A 26,913-nucleotide genomic window follows, 5' to 3' on the forward strand; every position below is an offset into this window, starting at 1 on the left:
GGAACAATTTCAATTGCTGGTACTAGATGAATATCGACTCAAATGCCGAGAGAGGATGAAATTGTCTTGGCACATTGATTCACGTGATACTGATGCCTTATAACCTTATAGCACAGGCCAGAATCATTTGCCCTGCGTTTCTCTCCATAACATTCAGTAACATGAAGCGATGGATCTTATGTAACCCATCTCATTATCGTCATCTCCATCTGTTTTGATTCTCTTGTATAGTAGTTTTCGAATTCAGTTTCGCCTCTCACTCCCTAGACTTGATCTCCGAAAAAAAGATCCGAAATACGTTGATCCTGTTTAAGGTCATCTCTCTATTAGCTGGGCAGGGCTATGGTAGTAATGATCATACCACATCCCAGTATGTATTGTAAAAACTTCGTAATGATACACCGGATGCCCTAGAACTGCTTGCTGTCCTTCTTCCCCCATTTCCCACATGCAGCACAGCCTTCGTGTATCTCTGCACGCCCCCCAGTCATCACACAGAAGGCTGTGCTTACACTGTCCTCGCCGCTTCAGCAAAATCTTGTGACTTGGATATCATTGGACCAAGTGATTTATGTATCACCGTAATTGACTCGTTCCTTTTTAGAAATGTGGTATGCTAGTCATCCATCCCACAGTTGTGTAGGAACCAGTAGGAAGAGCTCTCAACGACGAAAAGACAAGGCCCATAATCCCCAAGCGTGCAATAATGTAGAAGTTAAAGCTAATAATGGCAGTAACAAGGAAAGTCCAAAGAGCGGCTGGGCGAGTAAGGCCAACCATAAAGGAAGGAAGCAGGTCCTTTGAATTGGGGAGCGTTGCAGCGTCTCCGAGAGCACCCATTAAGCATACAACGAAAGCTGCAGCAATAGAGGCGAGGGAAAAGACACGCCAAGATATCAGCTCAGCGCGAGTTGCAAAAGGAAAATCCCATCTATGAAAAGGTTACCGTTAGCTTATAGGGACAATCGCGGCGAAGGAAAAGTTCAGTCTTACGCGGCCACATGAATCCCGCAGTAAAGAAGAGCAGTGAGACTGCATATCAAATCAAAGACAATGATTTGAAATGGCGTTTTCATAAGATCTGCCTCATTGATTGTCTCGAGATGTTGAATATCTCTGCGTAAGAAAGGCGTTCGAACGGTCTTCCACAAGACATGCACCCAGTTATCCTCGTTGACGAGAGCACGCACATGAACCCATCCGGTAGGATTGCCATCTATCATATTGCGGACCTCAATTGGCATATCATCACGGTTGCACCGTAAATGGACTGCGATAGACGTGCCCATGTCTTTAGGCTTATACCACCATACCCCATATATTAAAATAGCACAGCCCACGTAGGCAAGAGTTGACAATTCGATAGGGGATATTGGTAGATCGTAGGCCCATCTTGTGATAACGTTACATATAAACCAGGTGCTTTGAAGGACGGTAAAGAACTTCGCAAACGAGTCTGCTTTCGCTCGATCTTCGATATCCTGGTCTCGAAAGTCTGAACAGTGGACCATACCGGCCTGGATGAGAGGTTTCATGTCGCGTGGCTGTATTTTATATATCCATTGATCCTGAGTCTGCAACACTAGTCCGCCAGCGATGATACAGAAGCATTGACGGAGCGTCCATTCGGTGTGAACTGGATGTAGATCCACGTGATCTAGGTTTTGGACTTGTTCAAGTGGCCTGGTCCGTTGTGATAGCCATAGTTTTGGCTCTGATGATTCAACATCTCGTGTTTTCTGTGCCTTGTTGCACACTTTCTGCAAATTTCTCGCATCGGCAAGCTGACCGATCGCTCGTAGGAAGATAACCTCAGGGGCTAAGATAGCTAGAATCCACTCACGCATTTTACTAAGTGTACATCTTGCAATGGACATATTGCGGGGAGGGACATCCATGTGAAGAAGAGTCCATGTGCAGGCAAAAATTGTTGACAAACATGTCCACAGGATGTCCCATGCCGAGCGACTGTTCGCGTCTAACTGCCAGCTCAACAGAGGTGTCGAGCTAGACGCCATGCACTGGCCCACAAAAACGGACAACAGTATTGGGATGCGCATGGAGCGCAGGGCAGACCCATCCATCGATGAACGAAGGTTGTTGCAGACGCGGGCGTTATGGCCAGGAAGTTGCTGATTGTCGAAAGAGGGGGAGGCCGGGGCATCGTGTGTTTACTAGTTTCGCGTAAAATACACCATCTATGGTACTGAAGGCGTATTATAAAATACGTGCACTAACTATTTCAGAAAGCGTGTACCTACCATTGACCGCTCTGAGGTCGAAACCCAACCCTTGGCGAGGTCTATACAACAGAAAGTAAGGTATGGCGAGCATGTTGGTCAAGTTCACAGTAATAAATTTGCTGACTTAGCCAAAAATGAAAGGACTGTCCAGATCTGACAATTTGTACGGACAAAATTATTAAGCAAAACAACGGCTCTTCTGTCTCGTTCTCACGGTAAAAAGACGGGATTATCCTCATCTTAGTTGACACTATACAGTCCTATATATATCACTGACGCGGGATCTAACTCATTCGTTGTGCGACGGATCGACACGCCAGCTTCCCATTTGGAAGAAACAGTAATTCTCGCCGTTAATCTCCGAGAGGATAGCAATGTAGGGTTTGGCCAGCTGCTAAGGTATCAGTGATCGAAACGAGAAGGGAGAGATGGAGGTCAAGCCCATACAATAGAAAGAGGCATCTTTGCTAGCCAAGAACACGAAGCTGGGGGCCACTTCACTAGGCTGCCCAGGCCGGCCAAGTTGTTTGTCTGACCCCCATCCTTCCATTGACTTGGGATCCCTTGTATCCACTTGAATCGGTGTATAAATCGCACCGGGGCTGACAAGAGGGAATTAGAATATGCGACATGTTAGGAAAATTGCCTGCTAACTTACGCAACAGCGTTCACGCGGATACCCTTCGGAATCAATTGTAATGCTAGGGATCTGGTGAATCCAACAATGGCGCCTTTCGTAGAAGCGTAGTCGACCATACTGCTCGAGCCACGGAACGTGACAACAGACGTATTGTTAATGATCCTGTGTGCTTGAAGTCAGTCGACAGCGGTGACCAAAGGAAGATGGAGTATGCCTTACGAGTCTCCCTTTGACATGTGCGGAAGTGCATATTTTGTGATAGCAAACATTTGCAGGATGTTAGTTCGGAAGAGGTCCTCGACCTGGTCAAGGTCAATTTGCGTAATGTCTTTACACATATATTGCTGCGAGGCATTATTGACAAGAACATTGATTTTCTTGAACCTGTAACAAGAGAAAAAGGGTTGAAGTCAGTAACAATCTTAGCAAAGCATTTCGCTTGCATACCTATCCACATGCTCCTTGACCGCTCTCTCGCACGTCTGGTTCTTCCGTAAATCGCCCGGGATTAGAAGGCAGCTGCGATCTTCGTTTTCAACTAATCCCTTTGTTTTCTCTGCATCTTCCTGCTCCTGCGGAAGGTAGACAATGGTGATATCGGCACCTTCCCTCGCCATCAACACGGCGATAGAACGACCTATACCAGAGCTTCTAGATGTCAGTAGAGAACCCAAAGACAGGAACAAAAAAAAGGCTACTAACTCGCCCCCGGTAATTAGAACCTTCTTATCTTTCAGCTTGTTTGAGCCTACGTACTCGACGAATCCGTGGCTCGACTCAAGTCTGGAAGATTCACTCGGTGGCGCCATGCCCGTCTCTAGACTATTGTCAACTAAGCATCTATCATAGGTACAGTTTCTTTAGTGAGCCGAAAACTTACCCTGGCTTGCTCTGGGCCTGTTTTGACTCGGGGGCCTGGAATGTGCCATCATCACCCATTTGCGACATTTTGTTATAGGTAGAAATGTGCGGTAATTTTCGGGCTCTAGAGCAAAGAAATAAAATTGAATAATTTGAGCCAAAGGTTAGTGTACTTTAAATAAAGGAAAACTGGATGTGACTGTGATTATTTATAATTTCATCAACAATGCGTCATTTCACAGGCATATCTAGATCTGACCAGCACCGGGGACTACCTAGGTAAGATGTGGACACGGATTGACGTGAAATGATTTTGAAGCGAAAGAAATGAGCTACATTCGTCGAATCCAACGTTACCATTTACCTGGGTCATCTGAGTGGACCGCCCGTGTAACAGTGTGGGTCCCTACCAAACCGCCGTGCAAAAGCAAGCCTTCCGTCCTTCCTGTATGGAGTACAGGCTGTCATATTTGTCCCGAGGTCAATAAGAGGGACTTGCGCGCCATTTTGCCACTGCGAGACAGCTACCTGAATCTACCGAACATAGCCAGAACCAGGAATCCAAAGAGCCAAGCCCGAAACCGAAAAAAGACACTGTTTCTTCACTATCTGGGGTAGCTCATGGAATTGAATTTTGATTCGTTGGTGTCCAATCAACAGAATGCGCCCACAGCTCAATATATAATGCAGAAAAGCACATTGATAGAGTGGCATATTCAGCAGTATAGATACAATGAACAGAAAAACAAGATAGATACCCGCCGATTTTTATGTAGTCGTCCAGTCAAAGTTTTGAACGGGTCCTCGGCTCGTGGATAAAAGATTGACGTATGTGCACTTGGCTTTACTCACGTCAACCAAGTTTCCTTGAACGCACGCACATCACCTTAAAGCTAAGAAGCTACATGTACTACCTAGGTACTTCTGACCAGTGATATAATCGAGCCGTCAGAACTACGTCTGGAGTTCATGGCAAATCCAGGCAACATATTTAGTTGATAGTTGTTCTCTACACAACCTATTCTATGAATATCATTTTGGTTGATTTTATTTAATACCTAGGAGTGGGTCGCTTATCGAATACGTTACCTAGGAGTGCCCCTAGTTAGTTAACAAAAATGAAGGCCCCTATCAATTTTCCTCTGTCCTGTAACAGAAAAACGAGCGGAATACCACAATGTCCGTTTCAACCACAGTACTCGTACGATGATGCAATATATTCACAGGTCACGTGCCTCATTAGAAAAGCCTACGTCAACCTTCGTTGATTAGTGTACAGAAACGGACCTCGGGATTCCTGCATTACAATTTACCATTGGAGTTGTCAGTTTCTATATTGGGGTCCTCGAGGCTCCATATACGTGAAAGCCAATATGGCATCCAACACTCTCTTCCGATTATCACTCCCCGTAACAGCAACAACTTTCTCTGTCGGCTTCTTAGGTCTTGGTGCCTTTCACTTCCTGACACCCATTCAGATATGTGGGTTCTTCGGTTTGCCATATCCTTCCTTTAAGCCCCCAACGCCTGTTACAGTGACAGGAAAAGATTGCCCCGATGAATACGCAGAACCAGCGGCTCTGCCCTTTATCTATGCAAACGGAGGGCGGGAGCTGATGTTGAGCATTGCTTTCGGGATCATGGGCGTTCAGCATAACAGAGAGGGGATGAGTGCTTTGATGTATGGGGTATCTGTACGTTTGCCTGCTTTGGAGTTAATGAGGCTATTTGCTGATAAACTTCTGGGACAGATAGCAGCACAGATAGACGCGTATATCGTCTGGAGGTACGGTGGAGTAAAGTATGGAGGATGGAAAGGAAGGTGGATCATGCATTCCTTTGGAGGTATAGTTGTGGGACTTCTTGCTTGGAATCAGTGGTTTTATTGATGCTGCGCATCTAATATCAATTCAATCAATGACAACAATGTTTCCGATCTGAGTGGTATCCAGGATAGTGTCCACGCTGATCCAGGACTGGACAAAATTATGTGATCAATTGTAGATACCTAGCTATGGACCAGGTACCTAGGTACCTGGTCGTTTGTAGTGTTTGCATTCTTTTAGCAGGACCTACGCAACTCCGAAAGCAAAGCTGATTCGTAGCTCATAACGAGTTCATATGCAATTCCGAACAGTTATTATAAACATATGGTAGACTCAGCTTTCGGCGTCGCATGTCATTTCACTTCCACTGGACACGCGAGGCCGGGCACAGCCGCGTTAGTCAGCATAGCCACCGGGCCAGTCAGTCCTGATAAACAACACGTCGAACTTCATGCGTCGGCAGCTTCTGAGCCTTGCTCACTTAAACAGCTGAAGACGCTGAAATGTTGGGCGAGGATTTTTCAATAACTCAACTCGCGGTTCCCGCTGTTAGTGCGCTGATCGCCTTCCTCGCCTACACATCACAGTACTTCTTTCTGCACTTCGAGTCTGTACCACTCACAAGGGACGAAACTTGGAAAATCAATATATTCGCCCTGTGCATCTGGATATGCTACTACCGAACCTGCTTTGTAGATCCCGGTCGGCTTCCCAAGGCCGAAGAGCGACCGAAACCTAAGGAGCAAGAAGGTGACGCACTCGGTGGTCGCCAGCGATGGTGTCTTAGATGCGAAGCTTACAAACCGCCTCGTGCTCACCACTGCAAGACCTGTAAAAGGTTCGATGCGGAATGTCTGATGTGGAGAATTTTGCTGATCTTCTTCCAGATGCATTCCCAAAATGGATCATCATTGCCCCTGGACCTCGAACTGCGTCTCCCATTTTACCCTCCCACATTTCATGCGCTTTTTGTTTTATGCGACTGTTGGGATGTTCTACCTGGAGACTCTTCTTTGGCAGCGTGCCTCATTTGTATGGAAGAACAGCCATCTGCCAAGCGTAAGTAACTCAAATGCTTTACTGTTCATGTCGCTAATGTTGAATAGTATCTCGGCCCCACATTGGGGCAGCTCATCCACTTGTTTATACTGCTTGTGGTAAATACTCTCACAGCTTTCGCTCTCTTTGTCCTCCTGCTTAGGAGTCTATGGGCGATTGCATCTAACACAACCACCATTGAAACTTGGGAAATCGAGAGACATGCTACTCTTGTCCGCCGAGCCCGTGTGCTGGGCGGGTATCTTGAGGGTCCCGGGGGAATTCGCGTTCGCATAAAAAAGCAGGAATACCCCTACGACATCGGGATTTGCGCCAACATCAAGCAAAGTATGGGCGGGAGCGCGAATGTGAGTATACCTGCTCATGGTCCAGATATCCCAGACACGTAGACACGTGTGCTAATTTCTTTCTAGTTTATAAGCTGGTTCTGGCCTCTGGCCGCAACACCTGATCGTCGGTCCGGCTGGGAATTCGAGACCAATGACTTTGAGGGTGAGTGGTTGAGTCAGGATGCTGGCTTTTCGACTGCTGATCATTCTTTTAGATCCTGGTGTGTCATGGCCACCGCCAGACCCAGATCGAATTCCGATGCCGGCCAGTGCAAGGCCACCAAGCAATGTCAGCATGCCTACATACGCAACTATTCAGGATGAGATTGATGCCTTCAACCGTCGGAAACAGGAAGACATGAAGCGGTTCCAGCAAAGCTCGGGTCTACAGCGTCGCAAGCCATTTCACAATCGGTACAAGAAAGGCGACTACGCTCAAAGAGATAGCGAGGAGTCCGAAACTGACTCTGAGGGTTACTCGGACGAGGGAGAAGAGTCCTGGCGAAACGCCGAAGGAGAACGACTACGTGACTTCGGTGTGGATGAGGAAGCAGAATTCTATGATGAGGAAGACATCCCTCTTGGTGTTCTCATTGAGCGACGCAAGCAGCACAAGTCTGCTAACTGAACGCTTTCCAACGAAAACCATCTGGATTATTAGATCCTCTTCGCAATACCCCTCAGTCGCACATATCCCAGCCACTGACTCCCATCTTCACCACGAGTAACCACATCTTGGAGAACATTGCAAATCTGCTGCACTACGCCATCCCGCTTTTCCTCGGGTAGCACATCCAGGAATTGGGCTCCCATCAGTCTAACCCATCCCTCCAATCCGCCCTTGGCGTCGGTGGTGAGCTTTGTTGGGCGGTACTCGAGCTCGACATTTTCAACCTTGAACCCGATCTCCTCAAGAGCATTTCTCATCCAAGTATCAGATGGGAAGAACCAGGGGCTTGTCTCTCTAGCCTGTTCAATAGGGATACCCTGCTGCACCACAGCGTAAACAAGGGCCGTCTTAACCTCAGCAATGTTACCATGTCCGCCCATCTCAAACACATATGTACCACCCGGCTTCAGACAGCCGTAGATTGCGCGCAGTGTCGACATGCGCGTCGACGCATCGCGTAAGATCCAGTGGAGGGCTGCGTTGGAGATTCTGTCTACTGTTAGAAACCGAGTTCATCCATCGGACACCATGTATTATAATTAATGGCATACACTTTATCCCATGATCCATTCACAATGGACGTTTCTTTTTCCAGGTACCGACAATCCACGACACGGAAGGTAGCCTTAGAGCTTGCGTAGTCTTTGTTGGCAGACTCGATCATGGACGCAGACGAGTCAATGCCCAAGACGGAGTCGATGGCAGGGAGGAAGTTTGCTGTGAATTTTCCATCGCCGCAACCGACATCGAGGACCTTGTCTGTTGGCTTGGGGTCCAGAGAGGCGAGGAGTTTTCCGGTGAGTTTCGCGGAGTGCACGAAGGATGCAGAGGCGGAGTATGCCTAGGCTTGTTAGCTATGGGGCGTGCACAGTGTCACGGGAATACGTACTTCGGCTGACCAGTGGTCTTTGGGACCCTCGGTATTGGACGCCATGGTGTTATTTGACGGATGACAGTATGGGGAAGTGGAGAAGTCGTCTTGGCGTGGAATGAGGGACGGGGAAAACAGAGACGAGAGTTGATCAACACGTGAATGTTTCAAGGGTTGTGTCCCTCTGAAGTCTTAATGTCTTGCTTGTAATTGGGAAGTTTGGTCGCCTCTCTTATATGTTTCCTTTGTACAGGGGGTAGTTGTTCGATGTAGTATAACGAGGCCGATATCGGACCGGAGATATACTTGACCCCATGCGCCCTATGGAAGTTCTGGAACATTTCTCTTTTCCAATGGCATAGCGATGATACCTAGGTAGGATAGTGATATCCAAAACTGGGCAGCATCCCAGATTATCACTGGATCACAGATTGCAAAGTTAGGTAGGTACCTTTTGTATGGAGTTTCCACACAGAAAGTACTTAAACATACATTGGTATAGGATCATTTTTCTCGACTGCTAGAAGGCTTAGGGATATAGTATGACATGCTGCGTATGGGTTTCTCATCATATGCTATAAACTATAGTACGAAAGCCCTGGTGTGTAATGTAGTGTAATGTCAGAGTATCTTTATGCGATATAAGTGGTTTTCTTTTTTGCTGCTCTTTCGACTTCTTTAGGTTTGAGTTCAGTAGCTGATGGATTTAATTATACTGATATTAGGCTTAATCATTTTACTTTTCCTTTAGCTAGTTTAAGCCTTTAGTTATGCCCATATTATTGTTGAGTGCCTTTTGTATAGAGTTGCCATCACAGGATACCTAATTTGCAAACCTGGGATCCAGTGAGAATCTAGGATCCGCTAGGCGCACCAATACCTAGGTGTTGGTGGACTTGACACGATACAACTAACTACCCTATCTCTTTTTCCTCGAAATGTTCAAATATCAAACCAGGCGATGACGTCGGGCGCGGGTATACGGCAATGACGGAACGATTCCTTGAGTTCCGCTATCTTCACTGGACAAAATCCCCACATCCCTGCGATATATATTAGCAAGTGAGATCTGACAAGGTTCCTTTGTATTGAAAAGCGCACCTCTACTAACCAATCAGTAGTCATGTCTTACCAAGGCCATTGCAATTGCGAGAGTATTCGCATCACTCTTCCCGAGCAACCAGACAAGTCATGTGTTTGCCATTGGTATGGACTTTGAATGCAGTATACTCATTGTGGCAAATGAACTAAAGTGAAATTTCAATGCAGCGATTGCTGCAAGAGATCTGGCGGTAGTGGTAGGTGCATTTGCTAAGTCTGAGCAATGACCTTGGAATATCCATTTTGCTTACAGTCAAGTTAGCCTTCTCTGTCAACTACTTCGTCAGTGAAGATGACATGACTGTCGACGATCCAAATGCGACATTGAAGGTCTACGAAGACAAGAAGTCTGTAACTGGCAATGCTGCGAAGGTAAAAGAATGGCTTCTTTGTCAAGCTATATAGTGTTTATCGCATTCGAACGAAAAGCTAATATGACCTCCGAATAGCGACATTTCTGTTCGGCCTGCGGCAGGTAGGGATAATCTTAAAACTAGTCAAGCTAGTGTTAACAATAGCTGACACCCATCGCAGCCCTGTGTACACCAAGTCACCTATAGCCGCTGGGAAGGTATTCCTCAAGGCTTCCTTGTTCGATACTGTCGCCCCTCCTGCTGCTGAGAGGTTCCTCACTAAGCAATACGACTGGGTGAACCTTGAGCAATCAACGTGAAGTTATCATCGAGTTGATGTTTGGAGAAAATGTGAAACTGTATTCACACAAGCGGAATATATTTCTACGATGGGGTAATTGCTCCAAGCCTATTATTGGACAATTTTGAACACTTCCGTGGATGCCTAAAATGTTGCATCTCACGTTTATATCTCTTCTGTATAATATGACATTTGTCTTGATGGTATGATGTTGAGTATAGTTAGGAGTAGATAACCTGAGCAAAAATGCGGGGCGAACGTCGATCCGCAGATAACCTGTTTCGGCCCTTCACCCTGAGACAACAGCAAACAGCGCACCACGCCGTAGTCATGCTATCATATCCGGGGTGATATCACTCGGGAAAACATGACAGAAAGCCCTGCTCACGTTTCCGGTTCTAGACAACTATCGGGCGTTATTTTGCGGAACGCCCGACCGCGGGACAACGACAACGACAACGACAACGACAACGACAACGACATGGATCCCCGTGAAGCGCTCGAGCTCCAACAGACCCAAACACAGGAGGACAACGAGCTAAACTACTCAACGGCATCCGCGTCCTCCGGTGATGAATATCGCGTCGTAACGCGTCGCACCACATCGCGCGCCGATGCGCAGCGCCGCCAACAAGCTCGAAAGGGGACATGGGGGAAGCTCACTCAGCTTTGGACGCATAATGTTACTCTAACGGTGCCACATAAGAGTAGTCGAGATTACTTTGGTGCGTATCGCGGTCTTGCTGATCTGGGGAAATTCTAACTCTGCCCCGCAGCTTTGGAGAGAACATTCCTTGCGTATATCCGCACCTCCCTCGTTGTTGCGCAGCAAGGCGTGCTTATCGCGCAGCTGTTCCGTCTGCAGGCGGCGGAGGCGTTGGCGGACCGGCTTGGGTTTCGTCGGGTCGGTACACCACTCTCGGTTGTATGTCACTGTGTGGCCATTCTTGTTGCTTTGGTTGGGGCGTATCGATTCTGGAGGCAGCAGGATGCTATTGCTAGGGGTAAGATCTTTGCTGGAGGGTGGGAATTGAATTCTGTGGGGATATTACTGGGTTGTGTGAGTAGACAACATGCAGATACTTGGCCTTGGAGATGTAACTGACACTGGCTAGATCACTCTAACGGTATTGATTGTGTCTATTGCTATGGTGGTCGAGACCGATACAGACACGTGGGGGTTCGTTCGACGAATATTGGGTGGGTGAGTGAATGGTGGCACGGGCTATAGGGGATATAGGCAAGTTCGTACTCGTACTGTCTTGGCAGGTCTAGCCATTAAAGCTATTTTAGCTTGGGTTAGTTAAAAATAATCCTAACGATATACGTCGATGTTGTTCTCGGTAGAAAGCCATGTTTCGCTTGATAAGAACTGTTTTGGCGACTAGGACGCACACTAACTGCACAGCCCCCTTAACACGATATTACATGCAGCTGTTGATATACCAAACCCAATCAGATCACTATCGAATGTGACTCCACCTGTTGCGCCCGATACAAAACAGGACATTTAAGCTGATGCTTCGGCCTTGGCATGTCTCGTATTCAACAAATATATCATGACTTCCGGCCCCTGAAGACAAATCACACATACACTGACCTGGGAGTTCCTGTCAATACACGCTGACCCGAACAATTATCCAAAAAATGCCAACCCTCAACGAGGCCCTATCAAAAAGACACCACCTATCCATCTGGCATGTCTACCACAAAGGCGACGAGCACATCACAATAACACCATTCATAAACCCGAAAAAGGAGTTCGGACTCAACAAGAAGAGTCTCAAAAAACTCGCAGCTGAATACCCCCAAACCCCAGACCGAAACAACGAATCTAACAGCTATTTTGTACACCACCCGACTCTGCTATTCCGCAATGCGGCACGTACTCTCCGTCGAGGAAATAAGAAAACCGGAACACCAGTCTGTCTAATAAAGTGTGGGGCATTTTGGCTGAACTGGAAAATCCAGTTCGGGGATAATTTGAAGGACGTTATTGATCCTAGAGGCGTGGTGAAATGGGAATGTCGGAGTAACCCGAATAACACAACGCTAAACGATGATCGTGCTTTGAAAGGGTATAAGGTCCGCACTTGGAGGGTGTGGGGGGAGAGCGGGAAAAGATATCACCGTCAGGTAAATGCGCGACGGAAGGAAAAGAAGACTGCAGAAGCCATGGACAGTGATCCAGTTCAGATGGAGGAGGCCAATGAACATGGGAAACACGATTTGAGCTATTCACAAGGACAAGACCACAGCCCTCCTTCTTACTCTGCCGCACTACACACTATACCACAACCAGCTGTCGCTGAAGAAGCAGTCCGTCTCAACTGGAGTTCTCCATTGTCGTTGAATACTCGACGCTATAGCTTCGAATACGCCAATATCAAGTTCTTCTGGAAAGGGACGAGAGACGTCCATCCGGATAAACAATGGGCGAAGTGGCTTATGCCATTCCATCACTTGAAGTTAATTGCCAGACTCCCTGGGGTTGGGAGTGAAGATATCCTCATTGGCCAATACACACCGAGCTTTGCGTACCGGAAGTTTGGCGAGTTGTGGATCTTCGATTCTGTTGTAGCCAAGCTACTTGGTGAAGACGGTTCTTCCGCTTTAACTGGGCACGGTGTAGTTGATGAAGTACGGGATATTCGGAAGACTCGGTTGTATGAATTGATCATGGCGACGGCCATGTGTATGATAATTGGCGAGGCACAGAAGCGGGAGATCCTCATAGCGTTGCTGGCAATAGCCGCGGAGGGGGGAAGTTCGAACTAGATGGACTACAATATTGAGTAATAGATAATTTTTCATACTCAAGGTGCGTGATTTCTCACGGACTGCATCAGTGGCAATCCAATTCATGGGTGTAACGAAATCTTTTCGGAGTGGAATAGTAGGATCATTCAATCTAATTCTTCGACAGTCAATGTAGTTTATAATTCAGCTAAATAATACATATATATGTACATGATGTGTGTGCCGTCTTTCCGCTGGTATCATACACAAGGCGCCATTAATACAAAAGAGCCACAATGAGCGCAGTATCACTTGGCTGTTCGAAGGATCTCTTCAATAAGAGACTCGCAGCTCCTCTTCAAGCAGACGCCATTTTCTAGCAACTTCGGCTCGTTCATCGGCAGTAGATGCCCGCATCTCTTCAATACCTTGTGCTATCCGCGACGCCATAATAGACAGCTCTTGAGTCCTGCCTAACGATTTTTGAAGCTTTCTGCGAAGTCCAACCAAGGGATATCCAATGAGTCCCCAGAGACCTACATGAAGTTCAGTCAGAATGAGATGCGCACGGGAAATATCGGCTTTTTGACGCATAGCGTTATCATACCTGCTGGTGGCTTGAGGAACACACCGCCAATCCCTTTCCCAATTCCCTTGACCATTCCTTTTGCTCCTTGATGCTTGGCACCATACCGGGGTTGCGTGACCAAGCCCGTGATACCGTAGTAAAACCCGTCACGAAGTTCCTAAATAAAGGTCAGTGTGGTCATTCCGATTACCACGGACGGGTAACGTACCGTTCCAGCTGCCTCAAGTCCACTGCGGAAACTAATAACCTTCGGCATTTCTTTCACCATTGGGTCGTGGTACAACATGGGCGCATTGTGAAACCCTTTAGACAAGCTGAGAGCCAAGTCTGTCGGGAGCCAGAGTATGTTCTTCAAGAACTTCTTCGACATTCGACTGCCGTGTGTGCGTATCTCGTAGATAACACCATGGCCCTTGGGTGACTCTATATAGCTCAACAGTTCTGTCTGGTCCACCGGCTTGCCTTGTCTCTGGCCACAAGCGCTAGCTGGTAAATTATCGTTCATCTTGTTGTGTCTAGCATTATCGTCCTCGTTGTCGTTTGTATCAAGGCTCATCACATCATCATCGTTATTTGACCGGCCAAGCCCACGACACTCGGAAGGCCCATGATACTCTGCGGGCTCATGATACTGCTCCTCATCGCTGTCCACAACTGGATCTTGACTTCTGCGGGATCTCCTCCATGAAGACCTTGATGAGGGGCGACTGCTCTGACGAGTATGACGTATTGCGCGACCCGTTGTGACAAAATCCGAAACGACTTCGTAAGGGACCTCGCCGATCCCAGTCACAAAGTTTGCAATGGCTCCGACTAGGACCTGGGCTCCTGCACTTATAGGACCTGCAGGGTTTCGATATGTGTCGTATTCAGATGCTCGGTTCCTATGTAACTGGTTAGTGATGTGAAAGGAATTTGCGAAGATCAACCCACAAAGCGACATTCTGTGGTTTTAGAGCCCCCATTTCAACCAGTACGGCGGCAGCAAAAGCACTAAGGCCAATGGAAGTATGCTTAATGTGCCACACAGCAGGACGATTGGGACATATTGCGCATCGCAAAGTCTTCAAGTTGAGATGTCGATGAAAGCTTCGTACCCCATCCTTCACACCGGACTCATTCCGCATCTTATTCGCAATTTCTTGTGCCTTACCCTGCGTTGAAGGCTTGAGAGCTGTTTTGATAGCATCGGTCAACTTCTCAACTGTGATCTGCTTGTAAGGCACAGGCATCGGCCCGGCCCCGGCTACTCCGACGATTCCTCCCCAGAACTGTTGATCTCCAAAGAAGGGAACGATAATAGTCGGACGACCGAGAGCAAGCCCCGCAGCAGTGGTACCCGCACCACCATGGTGAATAACGCATGATACGTGCTGGAACAACCAGTCATGCGGTACGTTGCCGATGATTAGGATATTGTCTGGCACGTCGACACCGTCGACCCCGAGGTTCCCCCAGCCTTTTGAAATGATCGCACGCTGGCCAGCATTTTTGATCGCTTCAAACACGATTTGAGTGAGCCTAACTTGATTTTCTACTACGATAGAGCCGAATCCAACGTAAAGTGGAGTGGGCCCTGCTTTGAGGAAATCATCGATCTCTTTCGGGGGTTTGTAGTCCGACTTTGCAGGTAGCACACTAAACCCGCAAATATCGATGTGGTCCGCCCAATCACGAGGCTTTGGCAACAATGCCGGCGACCTGAGGCAAAGTGTAATTAGCAACCCATACTCAGTGAACGGTTTTAATCCGCCGACTTCGGGTTAACCCATACCACAGATACGAGAACGGAACACCGAGGCGCGCGGGCAAATTCGGCGCCGTGGTCGAATCTAACGGATCGAGCGCGAGGCACTTCTTCCGCCACGAGTTGACAAGATCTCCTAGTCCCTCCCAAATCATCATATCCACAACGGTATAAGACACGAGATTTGCAACTGTTGGCTTGCAATCTTGCTGGTGGAGAACGGCCAATGGATGCGGGAACGACTGCGTAGCTGACCAGGGCATTCTAAGAAGTTTCCATTAGAGGGTCTCTCAGTTTCATGTTTAAGATAAACTCACGTGAACATCATATGAAGCGGAATTCCCAGCCTCTGTGCGCAATGGATATGGCCCAAGCTTGGTGGGTTAGCGATAATTGCATCAGCGACAAATGGCCTCCGACGATAGTCCACCGTGTCACTCCAAAGATCCTCCTTGATTTGATGCAGGTCTGTACCGTCCCCTGTTTCGATACATGACTTCCAACACCCGTATATGATTTCCTTCATTTCGCGCCGACGTTTCTGGATGGCGCCGCTGCGAATCGTGCTGAATGCGGGGAGTAAGGATGGGTTTTTGACCATGAAGGCCATCAGTTCCTCGGGGTCACCACCGAGATTGAAGAACTCCAAGCCGCCGTCAAGTACGAACTCCCGGAACGCGAGGTGGGTTGCTAGTCGTACGCGGTGTCCATATGCCTTCAACTCTTTTCCCAGCGCAACGAACGGTTGGATATCGCCTCGAGATCCGATAACTTGAATGACGATGTTCAGTTTCAGTGGGAAGTCTCTGCCCTCATCCTTTGGTATTGGTTCCGGTGTCGGTTTGCCCTCGAGATCCTCTAGGTCTGGCGGCGTAGTCTTCGTTTGGACGCGATTCAACAGGCCTGCAAGATGCGGCATATGCTCGTCGATCTTTATGTCAAGGCGGCCATCGCCTAGGAAAGTGTCACTGTTAGCCACAGCCTGTAACCATCGACTTCAATCACGAACTCAAGATTTTGACCCCAGTATTTCGTCGATCAGCATTGATGTGCCTCCGCTCGCCATTCGGGGAGAGCGAAACGCTGACCTCCTCAGGCCAGTCCTCCGATCGGATTGATCCTTGGCGGCTGGATCTGCGCCTCCTAGTTGGTGATACCGGCTCCATTCTTCGCGGGAGATCGGCCTGATGTGGCCAACTAGAGTGACACAGGTCGGTATTAGCTGAAGGGGCTTCGTGTATTTTCACGTAGTGTGATTTATAGTGTGTGTATGGATAAAGAGCATAAAAAAGAATACGATCCCAAGGTTAGCTCTACTTCGATGATGTCAGAAGGTTCCAGTCTATTACCGCCCAGCTCGGATTCTGCCTGCAGTATAGTTTAATATACATCGAATACGATGTACAATTAAAATCCAAGTGCCTATGTAATCCATATGACTTGTTCCCTTCATAGATATTATTCAGAAATAGCAGAATTATCTAGCCAGTGCATCCAGTCAAAATTGACAGTCGCAGTGGCGGTAGTTGACTGCAGTCTCGGCACCCCGGATCTTCCATTGTGGGTCCCGATCGGCATCACCTGGACCTCGGGATCCCTTATGTATGCCTGGGCATATATCGATGGATTTAGTTACTGGTTACAATATACACCGGGGAAAAGCTCGAGGTATTCGCAACCGATGTTCAATACTGTTGCCATCAGTATAATTTTACTTCGTCCACGGGTATCAGTAAGGATGGTTTGTAATCCATTTGCAAATTCGTAGATGACATTCATTATGTGGTCCCATCTATTCTTGCACTTTGTCGCGTAACATGTCAAGTGCCTCATCTGCAGTAATACGACTATCTGGTAGCAACCGTAGTAATCCTCGAGCCGCTTGTAATAGAGGTTGAAGCTCTGGGTCGTGCACGCTTTCTGCAAACTTGTGTTCTAACTCAGAGGTTTCATAGTCTTTGAGCGGAATTAGCGGAGACATCTTGGTTTATTCGAGATCAAATTGAGTACCTTCTTTTATCGGCAAATCACGGCTAGAGCTGATCTTCATTTCCTTCCATTGAGGCTCCCACTCGGCTGGCAGTTTCTCCACAAAACCAATCATTTGGAAAACCAGAGATTCGTCGGCGTCAAAATACCAAAATGGGTAGATCGTGAACACGAAAGCGTAGATCTAAATTTAGTAGCTCTGTTAGGATTGTTGCTACAAGCAAATAAAAGAAAGGGAGCTTGACGTACCATGCAACCTGCTCGCCATAGATCAAGGCGATAATCAAAGTGGTCTGTGAAGATCGTCTCAGGTACCTGTAGATTACTCGGCTGGGCAAGCTTCTCGGGCTGCTCTCCTTCAAGAAAACTTTCTCCAAAATCAAGAAGCCGAATATCCTCCTCGTCCTCGTCAATCCAGTCGACCCATTCGGCTGCCTTAACTAACTGGGTCGGCAACCCGTTGTCTAAAGGTGCTCCATCAATACGGGCAAGCGGCTCAATTTCCGGGAATCCAAGAACATCAAAGAACCCTTTCTCGGGTGAATTCAATAGCTTATTACAAGTAAATGCAATGTTGCGGCCACTGATGTCTGATACGAGGTCAATATAACTGCGCCAAACTACAATAACACCGCCGGGAAAAATGATCTTACCGCCATGGCACATTCCGGCACTATGAATGAACCTAACAGCTTTCAGGAGTTGTGTAGACATTCGAAGTATATCTTCCGGCTCGAGGTTATCATCGCCCTCGCAATAATCTTTAAGGACAGTATCGACCGTAGGGCCAAGTAATTCGAGTACAAGACATTGATGGGCTCCGTTAGGGCCATCATGAGTAAAATCATCAAGCAGTTGAATGATATATTTTGAAGAAAGGTTCCCTCCACATTGCTTTTGGAGAAGTCTCAGGTTTCCCAGTTCCCCTGACTCTGACGCATTTGCGGCCATGATCTTCAACGACACCCACTGGTTTTGTCTAGAATCATATTAGCCGTGGCTTGGCGGAAATGGTTCGCTTAAGGAGCTGACTCTCTGTCCTTTGCAAGCCACACAGTTGAAAAGCCCCCAAATCCTAACTTGTGGTGGACTTCATAGCGACCATTATTGAAGGTATCTCCAAGGGTGACAGGGTGATATCCCCCGGGTTTGTATTCTGACAACTCCTCCTGGGTGTAGATAAGATTATTTTGGTAGAAGTCAGATAACTGCATATCCAAATGTTGACGAATGGCATGAGGGAAAGGGGGATACTGGAGTGGGGAGGTGGGGAGAGGACGTCGGTTTCGAAGGTCATGTGCCCTGGAGGTTGCCTAGCCCTGCGGGAGGCGCCGAGATTTGTTGTCAACCCCGGAGAACCTCCGAGATAAGCCCCGGGATAGCCTCCTCCCGGGTTCTCTTGCAACATTGGCTACATGAGTGATCGGGTATAACAAATCGTACGGAATTCAGCGGCACATCGGACAACCTCCCGAGATCGGGAATTGATGCTAATTCAGGCCCTCTCCCTCCGCTTCTCCCTCAATCCTTCGATCCATGGTATAATATGGCCCATTACCCATGATGTTAGCGACATTGAGAACCTTTCTAGAAATCTTCTCTTGGACGTCCGTTCGAATGTTCTTCGAGGTCCTTTTAAGGTATTTTTAGAGATCTTTTGGGTTTCTTCCCCCGCCTTAGTGCAAGATCAGTTTCTTGGAAACTCAAGCCACCCGCCAGATCCCGAACTAGCCGAGTATTTTGCTCGCCGATGCCTCTGAAAAGGACGTTTTGAGCCGGCTATAGAAGGAAAATGGTGTCCGAGGCGGAAAATGGTGCCCGACACGGTGAGACTCCGGGGCCCCGCGAATTAGGCGACCTACAAAGCTAGTAGAGATGTATAGTTTAGGGAGTTTTCCCCGCGTCCTCCCCGCATCTTCCCCCAGCCGGTGGAATCGACGTCAAGCGTAAACTCTAAATATCACTTCACAGCACAATGTAAAGAAGTGAAACCGGTTGGGGTAATTGATATTGATCTGATTGGTGTATAGGTTGGACAAAAGAAAGTCCACATCCACAGTCTTGCGCCTATATCTGGAAGATATCCTCAATTTCTGTTTTCTTAATTGGATACTAAGAGACTCTTTTAGAATACATACTTTATTATCTCACTTTGCATATAGACCCTTCTACTTAGCTACCAGACTTTAAATAAAACAATGGTGGACAAACACGAATCCCCGGAGACCGAACATCTTGAATCCGATATAAAACCAAAACCTTCTACCCTTCCCCCTGGATCAGAACGACAACCATATGGCGAAGCTGGTATTATCATCTCCTGATCCCTCTATACGCATTACGTACTAATTCACCGTCACACAAAACAGGCCTCAAGGGTATCCTCACGAACAAGTATGTCGCAGTATGTGCCGCCTTTGCAACATTGGGCGGAGCAATGTTCGGCTACGACCAGGGCGTCGTCTCCGTAACACTTACGATGGACCACTTCCTTGCGCGATTTCCTGAAGTTGGCCCCGATGCACCCGGTGCAGGATTCCAAAAAGGTATCCTCACTGCCATGATCGAGCTGGGCGCCTTTATTGGAGCAATGAATCAGGGATGGATTGCCGACAAGATCTCTCGCAAGTGGTCCATCATGGTTGCAGTTATAATATTCCTCTTCGGTTCCGCCCTGCAGACTGGAGCCATGAGCTTCGACATGCTCGTTGGTGCTCGTTTTGTCGGAGGTATTGGTGTCGGCATGCTGGCTATGGTGGCACCGCTGTATATCTCTGAGATCGCGCCACCCGAGATTCGCGGTACTTTGCTTGTTCTGCAGGAGCTTTCCATTGTTACTGCTATTGTGATTGCCTTCTATATCACATATGCTACACGATATATTCCTAATGAATGGTCGTGGCGCCTTCCTTTCCTCATTCAGGTGTGCCTTCCCCGTTGGCCTTGAGTCGTCCTTTCCTAACCACGTGGATAGATGGTTCCTGCCATATTTCTTGGCGTCGGTATGCCTTTCCTACCATATTCACCTCGATGGCTCGCTGGCCGAGGCCGGGACGAAGAAGCGCTCCAGGTTCTCCGCAAATTACGAGGTCTCGATACCACTGACGAGCGTGTGATCCGAGAATGGGTTGAGATTCGATCCGAGGTCGCCTATTGTAACGAAGTGAGCATTGTGCGACACCCAAATTGCCAGGATGGAAGTTACGCTAGTCGTGCTATGCTGCATGTCTAGAGCTATCTGGACTGTTTCCGCAAAGGGTGTTGGAAGCGTACGCATGTCGGCATGGGGCTGATGTTTTTCCAACGTGAGTATTCTGCCTATTGTCGTAGAACCACCACCTTCCCCTCCTTTTCCAGCACGGAGACTAACACATATTCTCTTCATAGAATTCGGTGGTGTCAATGCTCTCATCTACTATTCGCCCAGTCTATTCGAAGGAATGGGTCTAAACTACTCGATGCAACTCCACATGTCCGGCGTCATCAACATCTGCCAGATGGTTGCCTGTTTCTGGTCACTATGGGGAATGGATAAATTCGGTCGGAGGCCTTTGCTCTTTGGAGGTGCTAGCTGCATGATTCTTGCGCATCTCATCATTGCCGTCCTGATGAGTCAATACCAATCCAACTGGCCCGAGCATTCCACAGAGGGCTGGGTTTGCGTCGCCTTCTTGTGCTTCTTCATGCTGAGCTACGGAGCTTCTTGGGGTCCTGTCCCTTGGGCCCTTCCAGCTGAGATCTTCCCTTCCTCTCTTCGTGCTAAGGGTATGGCGTTTTCCACAATGTCGGTGTGGCTTAACAACTTCATCATTGGGCTTATTACCCCGCCACTTGTGCAAAACACTGGATATGGAACTTACGTGTTCTTCTGCGCATTTTGCGCCCTGTCATTTGCTTGGACGTGGTTCTTCGTTCATGAGACTAATGGGAAAACATTGGAGGAAATGGACGCTGTCTTTGGGGATAATTCTTCCAGTGTGGAGACGGAGCAGCGCGCGAGGATTGAAGCTACAATCTGGGCCAATGCTGCGGCACGATCCGATGGACTCGAAGGCACTCATCAAATTACTTAGATGGGCATTTTGATTTCGGGTTGCATCTTTGACGCAGTGGGTGTTTGACTTGTATCAGTTTTCTCCGTGGTGCCCATATAGATCATATAGACGTGTGAGGTTGTGTGACCTCCCTGTTTCCTCGCCGGCTGTAGTCTTTGCCCACTGTACATAGCCGTTTTTTACTTTCGCATACATAAAGATTTCATAGACACCTTGCGGCCAAAACTCCTAATTTCTTTTGTTCAAAAATCGACTCTGATCTTCTCCGACACCCTGGCGCTGACAGTGTCTTGTTGCCGAATCCAAACACCGAATTGACCCCGTTTACCTCTTGGCATACTACAAAAACGGAAGTGGGGCCTCGGTATCATCTTCTCATTTTCCTTGGGCAAAAAGCACATCCAATGCCGGGCCCCGGCAGTCATTCAATCGCTCGCCTCTCATTAATGACACAGAGCCAGTGGGTGTGGTTTCGGTCAAAGATTCGGGCGCGACTACTGATGGCGGATGGGTGTTTGTAGCCGCTATTCTTCAGACACTTGCAGAACAGGGCATATTTCCATCATCTTATCGCAAGATGTACAGTTCGCATTGCGGAGTGGTCTCGATCACCGCTCGGATCGTGGCTTCGGTTCGTGCCGCTATCCGGTACTCCCCGCGCCCTAGTAACTTAAGGTGTAATTTAAGTAATTTTACCGTTCAGTGCTCGTTTGAATAGAAACATTGAAGCTTGGTAAAGACGCCAAACCGTACCTCCCCAATACCAAGGCGGTGTGTTTCTGCCGGAAAGTGGGGTTAAATTGAACTAAACGTGTAGATATTTCGCCCTTCGGGGCATATGGTCAACTGAAAATATACAGAGAAGATTAGCATGGCCCCTGCACTAAGGATGACACGCATAATCAAAGAGAAGCTACCTATTTTTTTTTTTCATCCCGCGAGCTCAGTTATAGTTTTAGAGTACGAACTTTTTTATGCATATCATTGTGATGTTTACTGTGTATGTCGCATGTCACGTGTCCATCGCCGTTCGACTCGCCATGTTGTCACAGATACTTTAATTATGAGACTTCCATCCGAGTGGTGGCCATGGGTCCCCTCTCCTCATTCTCATTTGCTATTGATTTGTGAACATGGTCACAGTAGCCAATTCGGTTCTTATAGCAATACCACACACGTGTGCGGGTGGTTAAAGCACGGATGACGTCATAGCCACAGGTAGTGGGGCGCAAATGGCAAAAGCGAAGGGTTTTGCGAGGTTCGCAAAACACCATGCCTTATTCCCCACGCATATGTTTCAAATCGGACACATCATTCCCTCACAAAGGCGAAACGTAAATGCCGAGGCCAATTGAACGGAATCGTAAGTCCTCTCACGCGCTTTGAATCTCTGATATTAATCCAAGGTTTATCTCATTTCTAGGTTGGTAAGTCAGTCGAATTATCCCCTGGTCATCGTCGGCCTTCCAAGCTGTACCATCGTACAGTCTCCCTCTTTTCCCATTGCGGGTTCTCTGGGGCCTTGGAATAAATTACTGATGCGTTACCACTCAGTCAGACTTGCAGGTCACGGCGGGTTAAATGTTGGTCTTACATGCCTTGACTCTTACAAATCAATCTATCAGTCGCTGACCGCTGCCCATTCTGATATAACAAAAGGCGACGGAAGAAGGCCCAAATGCTCACCATGTCAACGCATTGCCCGTGACTGTCATTGGATCGAGGAAGCAGGCACAACCGCAGCGCCGAGAGTTTCAGCATACCGATCCAGCCCTTTGGCCCCAGCTGCTACTCACCATGGAACTGAATATACATCCACGGAGCATCCTGAATGTGCCTTGGAGGACCCACAAGTTGCCAAGCTATTCCGCCACTACATAGGAACATTGGCAGCGTGGTATGATCTCAATGACAGCAAGCGCCATTTCAAGGATATTGTTCCTGTCAGGGCTCGATATAACCCACTATTGCTTAGCGCCATTCTCGCGTTTTCTGCTGCCAACCAACACCGCACCCTTGGGGAAGACGCGTATCTCGAGATCGCTGAATTCTACCACTATGATAGTGTGTGCAGATTGATTTCTCTCACTAAGAATATTGATAGCATTCCTCTTGGTGAAACTCTCGCCGCAATTTGCCTTTTACGATCCTATGAAATTATTGCACGTGAGTAGTTTGTCAGTCCTAGCTCATGAAGCTGTTCAAAAGACAAGAGGCTAACAACTTAGTAACAACTTAAGAGAACGTTAGCTCTCAGAGTCATTTGCAAGGATGCTATTCTCTGCTGGCGAGTCGGCAGATTCATCTCACAGCAGACCTGCCCAGCGCAGGATATTGGAACTATTTACGAGAAGACATCACGGTGGCTCTAATAGAGCAACGTGGTCTAATGATCACACTTTCCGATCAAAATGCCCCACCACACCCAACAGAGGATGCGGACTTCGCTGACTACATCACATTCTTGCTTGGCAAGATTATCAACCGGTGTCTGTCTGTCGATTCGAGTGCATTGAGCTCCCTTGAATGGGAAACTATGAAGGCCGATCTGGACAAATTCATATCTTCACTCCCGCCGTCGTTCGACACGATACAAACCCCCAGCCTCGGGAGACAGAGTAGTTTCCGATTTACTTGGACACTACGAAGCTGGCATGGTGTGTATACTCGATCTACGCTCCATTCAGCCTCTAACCTGATAAGTGTCTACTCTCCATTACTACCATACCGCCATGGGGATTCTATGGCTGGCGCAGCCTGCGACTCAACCCCTGAAAGCTCTACAACGCATCGATGATATGGAATGTTTACGGCGGAAGTTGGAATACCACGCGACTGAAATTTGTGCCCTGGCCATCTCAAGCGACTCGGCACCGGTCTGGGTTAACGCTTTTGGCCCGATTGCGTTTTGTGAGTTCTGTCGAACTCTTTCCTGTTATTTAGTCTGACGCATTTTGCGCATAGGTTGCGGTTGGATTCATGATAACCAGAAGCGCATGGAGATGGCGGAAGAGTTGAGAAAGTGGGGGAAGCTGACTGGATGGCCGGTTTCCAGTATAGTGGATGCTCTTTTGCCGTCGAATATGGTCCATTAGTCACCACGCTGTTGTATAACAAGCGTGACACACTCTATACGATATAGTAAAATGCTCTAGCTGAAGCCTGACGACCCATATCGTATTGATATCTACAAGGTCGACAGGTATTCCATTTCATTCTTCTCTTATTGACGACGTGCAAGTGAGCGGAAAGATGTAAGATTGGCGCGGGGAAAGAGAAGGAAAGAAAGATTAAGAGCACATTTCGGTCCAAATTAGCCTGCTCTTCCTTTTGGGTCTCTTGCAATGGCCTTTTCGGTAGTGCAAGATCAGTTTGACTGAAGATGGCCGGTGGTCACTTCCTCTTATAGCTCGCGGTGACCTGCCCAAAGATATGCAGCTAGTCATCTCAAACAGGAAATACACAGAACTGCTTCTCGCGCATACTGATACGGGGGGGTGTGATTGTCTAAGGCGTGGCCTTTTCTCCATTTGCCATGACCTCCAGGGCTCTTCTTCATACATGCAGTCAATCAAAGTTATTCTATCTTATAGCTTCGTAATCAATTACTGGTATGAGCAATCTCCTTCAGCTTAAGGGTACTGGTTAAAGTCGTAGGCATTTCCAAAGCCCCGGTTCAGATACCGGGAAAGTGCCGTCGACTCGCTCACCCAGTCCACGGGAACATCCAGGTCGGTCTGGCTCTCAATGACAGGTTTCAGATCGTCCGCAAATTCGAGTTTCATAGGGTTCCTATACCACGGCGCGAAATGAACTATTGATGTTAGAGATGCTTGTGTGAAAACGACGAAGAAAGTACTTCAACTTACTCATCGCCAACATGACTCGGGGATCCTCGGTCTGATTCCCAACTCCAGCATGCCAAAGACGAAGGTCTCTAACGACCAGAGACCCCTTTGGCACCACTGGTTGACATGGCGGGCGGTCGAGACGACGCTTCTCTAGCTCATCGAGTTTGATTCGGCCACTAGCACGCTCGCCGTGTTCCCCTTCTTGAACATATATCCCCGTGTCACTGTGTGTTCCTAGCCAGACCTCGGTAGAACCGTTCTCCGGGGTCATGGTTATGAGGGGAACATTTATCACATGTGCAAAAGGATGAGATGGGTGAGCGAAATCTGCATCGGAATGCACAGGCTGAGACTTTGGAGGGTTCTCTGCAGTTGGAGGCATTGCAGTATTGCCCGAGCAGAACGTCCATTTTGGGCGGGGTCCTAGTGCTGTTGAGGTGATTTGAGTGGCGATGGGGTCTTGACATGAGTTAGAAGCTGCGGACTGAAGGTGTAGTTGGGGCTTCGTGGACTAACTCATGAAAATACTGCGTTCGAAATACTTCCTCACTGGAGGAGCATCTTGTTGGATATTCCCTGGGTTGTAGTTGAATGGACTGTTTTCTTTCTTCGACTGAAGATAATAGGCGTCTTCGACCATCTTTTTGTTGAGGCGGTCAAGGCAGTCATGAGGGATAGCATTTTCAATAACCACAAGCCCATCATGATGCAGGCTACGTATTGCGACCTCTAGATTCTGATCGGAAAGGCGTTCATGCTTGATCTCATCTCTCGATGGACGGATGGATGTCGGATGGCTCGTCAGTTTTCCGATTTGGGTCGATAGGGGCCGGATCTGACAGCGGCTCAACACCTTTGGAGCCTTGAGGAAGACTTGACTCATGATAATTCGAGTGAGACCGATATACTTTGGAGAGGACAATTCGTAGTTTGCGGAGTGGAAACGGGCGGAATTGCCAACTATTTATGCGTGAGTTGCACGAGGTGTCACTTCGACGTGATAACCATTGCGGAGACTGGATATTTGTCCCAATTCTCGTTCTCTTCTCTCGTCTTTCTCGCCTTTTGGTGGGGTCATTCTCAGTAGCTATGGGACTATGCGGGGAGTCGGATATGCGGAGGAAAATGGATTGACCTATTATATTAGTTGGGTTTACTACCAGGCACTAGTCATTTCCAAGGTTTCCTTGCCTTCGCAAATCGCAGTACGCAGTTGAAACAGCCTCGCAAAAGCGTATGTTCGCTCAGCGGCTCGCATTTGAATGGATTTCCCGGTCGCCTTTCGCCAAACCCATTAAGCGAAAGCGAAATCCACTCACCCCACGCCACGTCTACATCCAATCAAGTCGTTATCAAACAAAAAACCGCCACCAGAAGTGAATGAAACACCCATTTACACCCATCCTCGACCATTTGAAAAACACGCGAATCAAAAGTCTAGCCTCACGGATCATTAACCTGCTGCTGGGAACCCCATATCTTCACAATGATACACCACCAACGTCTTGTCGGTGATTTCTACACAAGGCTACGCGACAGGGATCTCTAAGAGAGCTAATTTACAGATATATAATAATTACAGTGGGACCTGGCCGATCAATAGGGAGTGCCAGCATGCCTCGTATCATGTACGCCCTACCATGCACGTCTTCGATCATCAAATCTCTATAAATGAAGGTCTCGTAATGA

General features: G+C 47.9%; 12 protein-coding genes across 12 annotated transcripts; 6 read left to right on the forward strand and 6 right to left on the reverse strand.

The window, feature by feature from the left end:
* Positions 1-989: 989 nt before the first annotated feature.
* N7489_008147 (uncharacterized protein) lies at positions 990-1,847 on the reverse strand (the record flags this gene model as incomplete). The annotated part of the gene is made up of 1 exon (XM_056713897.1): positions 990-1,847. The coding sequence occupies one exon, from the start codon at positions 1,845-1,847 to the stop codon at positions 990-992; it is 858 nt and encodes a 285-aa protein (XP_056567612.1).
* Positions 1,848-1,950: 103 nt separating this feature from the next.
* N7489_008148 (uncharacterized protein) lies at positions 1,951-2,136 on the forward strand (the record flags this gene model as incomplete). Its single annotated transcript, XM_056713898.1, has 1 exon — positions 1,951-2,136. The coding sequence occupies one exon, from the start codon at positions 1,951-1,953 to the stop codon at positions 2,134-2,136; it is 186 nt and encodes a 61-aa protein (XP_056567613.1).
* A 460-nt stretch (positions 2,137-2,596) lies between these two features.
* Positions 2,597-3,831, reverse strand: N7489_008149 (uncharacterized protein; the record flags this gene model as incomplete). Its single annotated transcript, XM_056713899.1, has 7 exons — positions 2,597-2,634; positions 2,691-2,845; positions 2,902-3,045; positions 3,103-3,267; positions 3,331-3,534; positions 3,586-3,705; positions 3,764-3,831. 7 exons carry the CDS (start codon positions 3,829-3,831, stop codon positions 2,597-2,599), a joined length of 894 nt encoding a protein of 297 aa, XP_056567614.1.
* A 2,242-nt stretch (positions 3,832-6,073) lies between these two features.
* pfa4 (putative palmitoyltransferase with autoacylation activity Pfa4) lies at positions 6,074-7,586 on the forward strand (the record flags this gene model as incomplete). The annotated part of the gene is made up of 5 exons (XM_056713900.1): positions 6,074-6,408; positions 6,458-6,629; positions 6,677-6,976; positions 7,043-7,121; positions 7,174-7,586. The coding sequence occupies 5 exons, from the start codon at positions 6,074-6,076 to the stop codon at positions 7,584-7,586; spliced, it is 1,299 nt and encodes a 432-aa protein (XP_056567615.1).
* A 29-nt stretch (positions 7,587-7,615) lies between these two features.
* Positions 7,616-8,562, reverse strand: N7489_008151 (class I SAM-dependent methyltransferase; the record flags this gene model as incomplete). Its single annotated transcript, XM_056713901.1, has 3 exons — positions 7,616-8,117; positions 8,180-8,469; positions 8,518-8,562. The coding sequence occupies 3 exons, from the start codon at positions 8,560-8,562 to the stop codon at positions 7,616-7,618; spliced, it is 837 nt and encodes a 278-aa protein (XP_056567616.1).
* Positions 8,563-9,622: 1,060 nt separating this feature from the next.
* N7489_008152 (uncharacterized protein) lies at positions 9,623-11,462 on the forward strand (the record flags this gene model as incomplete). The annotated part of the gene is made up of 8 exons (XM_056713902.1): positions 9,623-9,692; positions 9,769-9,797; positions 9,859-9,972; positions 10,050-10,075; positions 10,135-10,249; positions 10,583-10,979; positions 11,031-11,314; positions 11,370-11,462. 8 exons carry the CDS (start codon positions 9,623-9,625, stop codon positions 11,460-11,462), a joined length of 1,128 nt encoding a protein of 375 aa, XP_056567617.1.
* A 439-nt stretch (positions 11,463-11,901) lies between these two features.
* On the forward strand, positions 11,902-13,032 carry N7489_008153 (uncharacterized protein; the record flags this gene model as incomplete). Its single annotated transcript, XM_056713903.1, has 1 exon — positions 11,902-13,032. One exon carries the CDS (start codon positions 11,902-11,904, stop codon positions 13,030-13,032), a length of 1,131 nt encoding a protein of 376 aa, XP_056567618.1.
* A 294-nt stretch (positions 13,033-13,326) lies between these two features.
* On the reverse strand, positions 13,327-16,495 carry N7489_008154 (putative UDP-glucose,sterol transferase; the record flags this gene model as incomplete). The annotated part of the gene is made up of 7 exons (XM_056713904.1): positions 13,327-13,529; positions 13,601-13,739; positions 13,791-14,466; positions 14,516-15,283; positions 15,357-15,593; positions 15,647-16,283; positions 16,339-16,495. The coding sequence occupies 7 exons, from the start codon at positions 16,493-16,495 to the stop codon at positions 13,327-13,329; spliced, it is 2,817 nt and encodes a 938-aa protein (XP_056567619.1).
* A 626-nt stretch (positions 16,496-17,121) lies between these two features.
* On the reverse strand, positions 17,122-18,532 carry N7489_008155 (uncharacterized protein; the record flags this gene model as incomplete). Its single annotated transcript, XM_056713905.1, has 5 exons — positions 17,122-17,285; positions 17,340-17,502; positions 17,568-17,908; positions 17,972-18,297; positions 18,351-18,532. 5 exons carry the CDS (start codon positions 18,530-18,532, stop codon positions 17,122-17,124), a joined length of 1,176 nt encoding a protein of 391 aa, XP_056567620.1.
* A 984-nt stretch (positions 18,533-19,516) lies between these two features.
* Positions 19,517-21,391, forward strand: N7489_008156 (sugar porter family MFS transporter; the record flags this gene model as incomplete). Its single annotated transcript, XM_056713906.1, has 5 exons — positions 19,517-19,625; positions 19,688-20,241; positions 20,293-20,481; positions 20,551-20,623; positions 20,706-21,391. The coding sequence occupies 5 exons, from the start codon at positions 19,517-19,519 to the stop codon at positions 21,389-21,391; spliced, it is 1,611 nt and encodes a 536-aa protein (XP_056567621.1).
* Positions 21,392-22,711: 1,320 nt separating this feature from the next.
* N7489_008157 (uncharacterized protein) lies at positions 22,712-24,468 on the forward strand (the record flags this gene model as incomplete). The annotated part of the gene is made up of 5 exons (XM_056713907.1): positions 22,712-22,736; positions 23,033-23,539; positions 23,614-24,030; positions 24,077-24,283; positions 24,338-24,468. The coding sequence occupies 5 exons, from the start codon at positions 22,712-22,714 to the stop codon at positions 24,466-24,468; spliced, it is 1,287 nt and encodes a 428-aa protein (XP_056567622.1).
* Positions 24,469-25,005: 537 nt separating this feature from the next.
* Positions 25,006-26,107, reverse strand: N7489_008158 (uncharacterized protein; the record flags this gene model as incomplete). Its single annotated transcript, XM_056713908.1, has 3 exons — positions 25,006-25,187; positions 25,243-25,683; positions 25,741-26,107. The coding sequence occupies 3 exons, from the start codon at positions 26,105-26,107 to the stop codon at positions 25,006-25,008; spliced, it is 990 nt and encodes a 329-aa protein (XP_056567623.1).
* Positions 26,108-26,913: the final 806 nt, after the last annotated feature.

Source organism: Penicillium chrysogenum (assembly GCF_028827035.1).
Source record: "Penicillium chrysogenum strain IBT 35668 chromosome Unknown utg000004l_segment0_segment0, whole genome shotgun sequence".
Lineage (NCBI taxonomy): Eukaryota > Fungi > Ascomycota > Eurotiomycetes > Eurotiales > Aspergillaceae > Penicillium > Penicillium chrysogenum.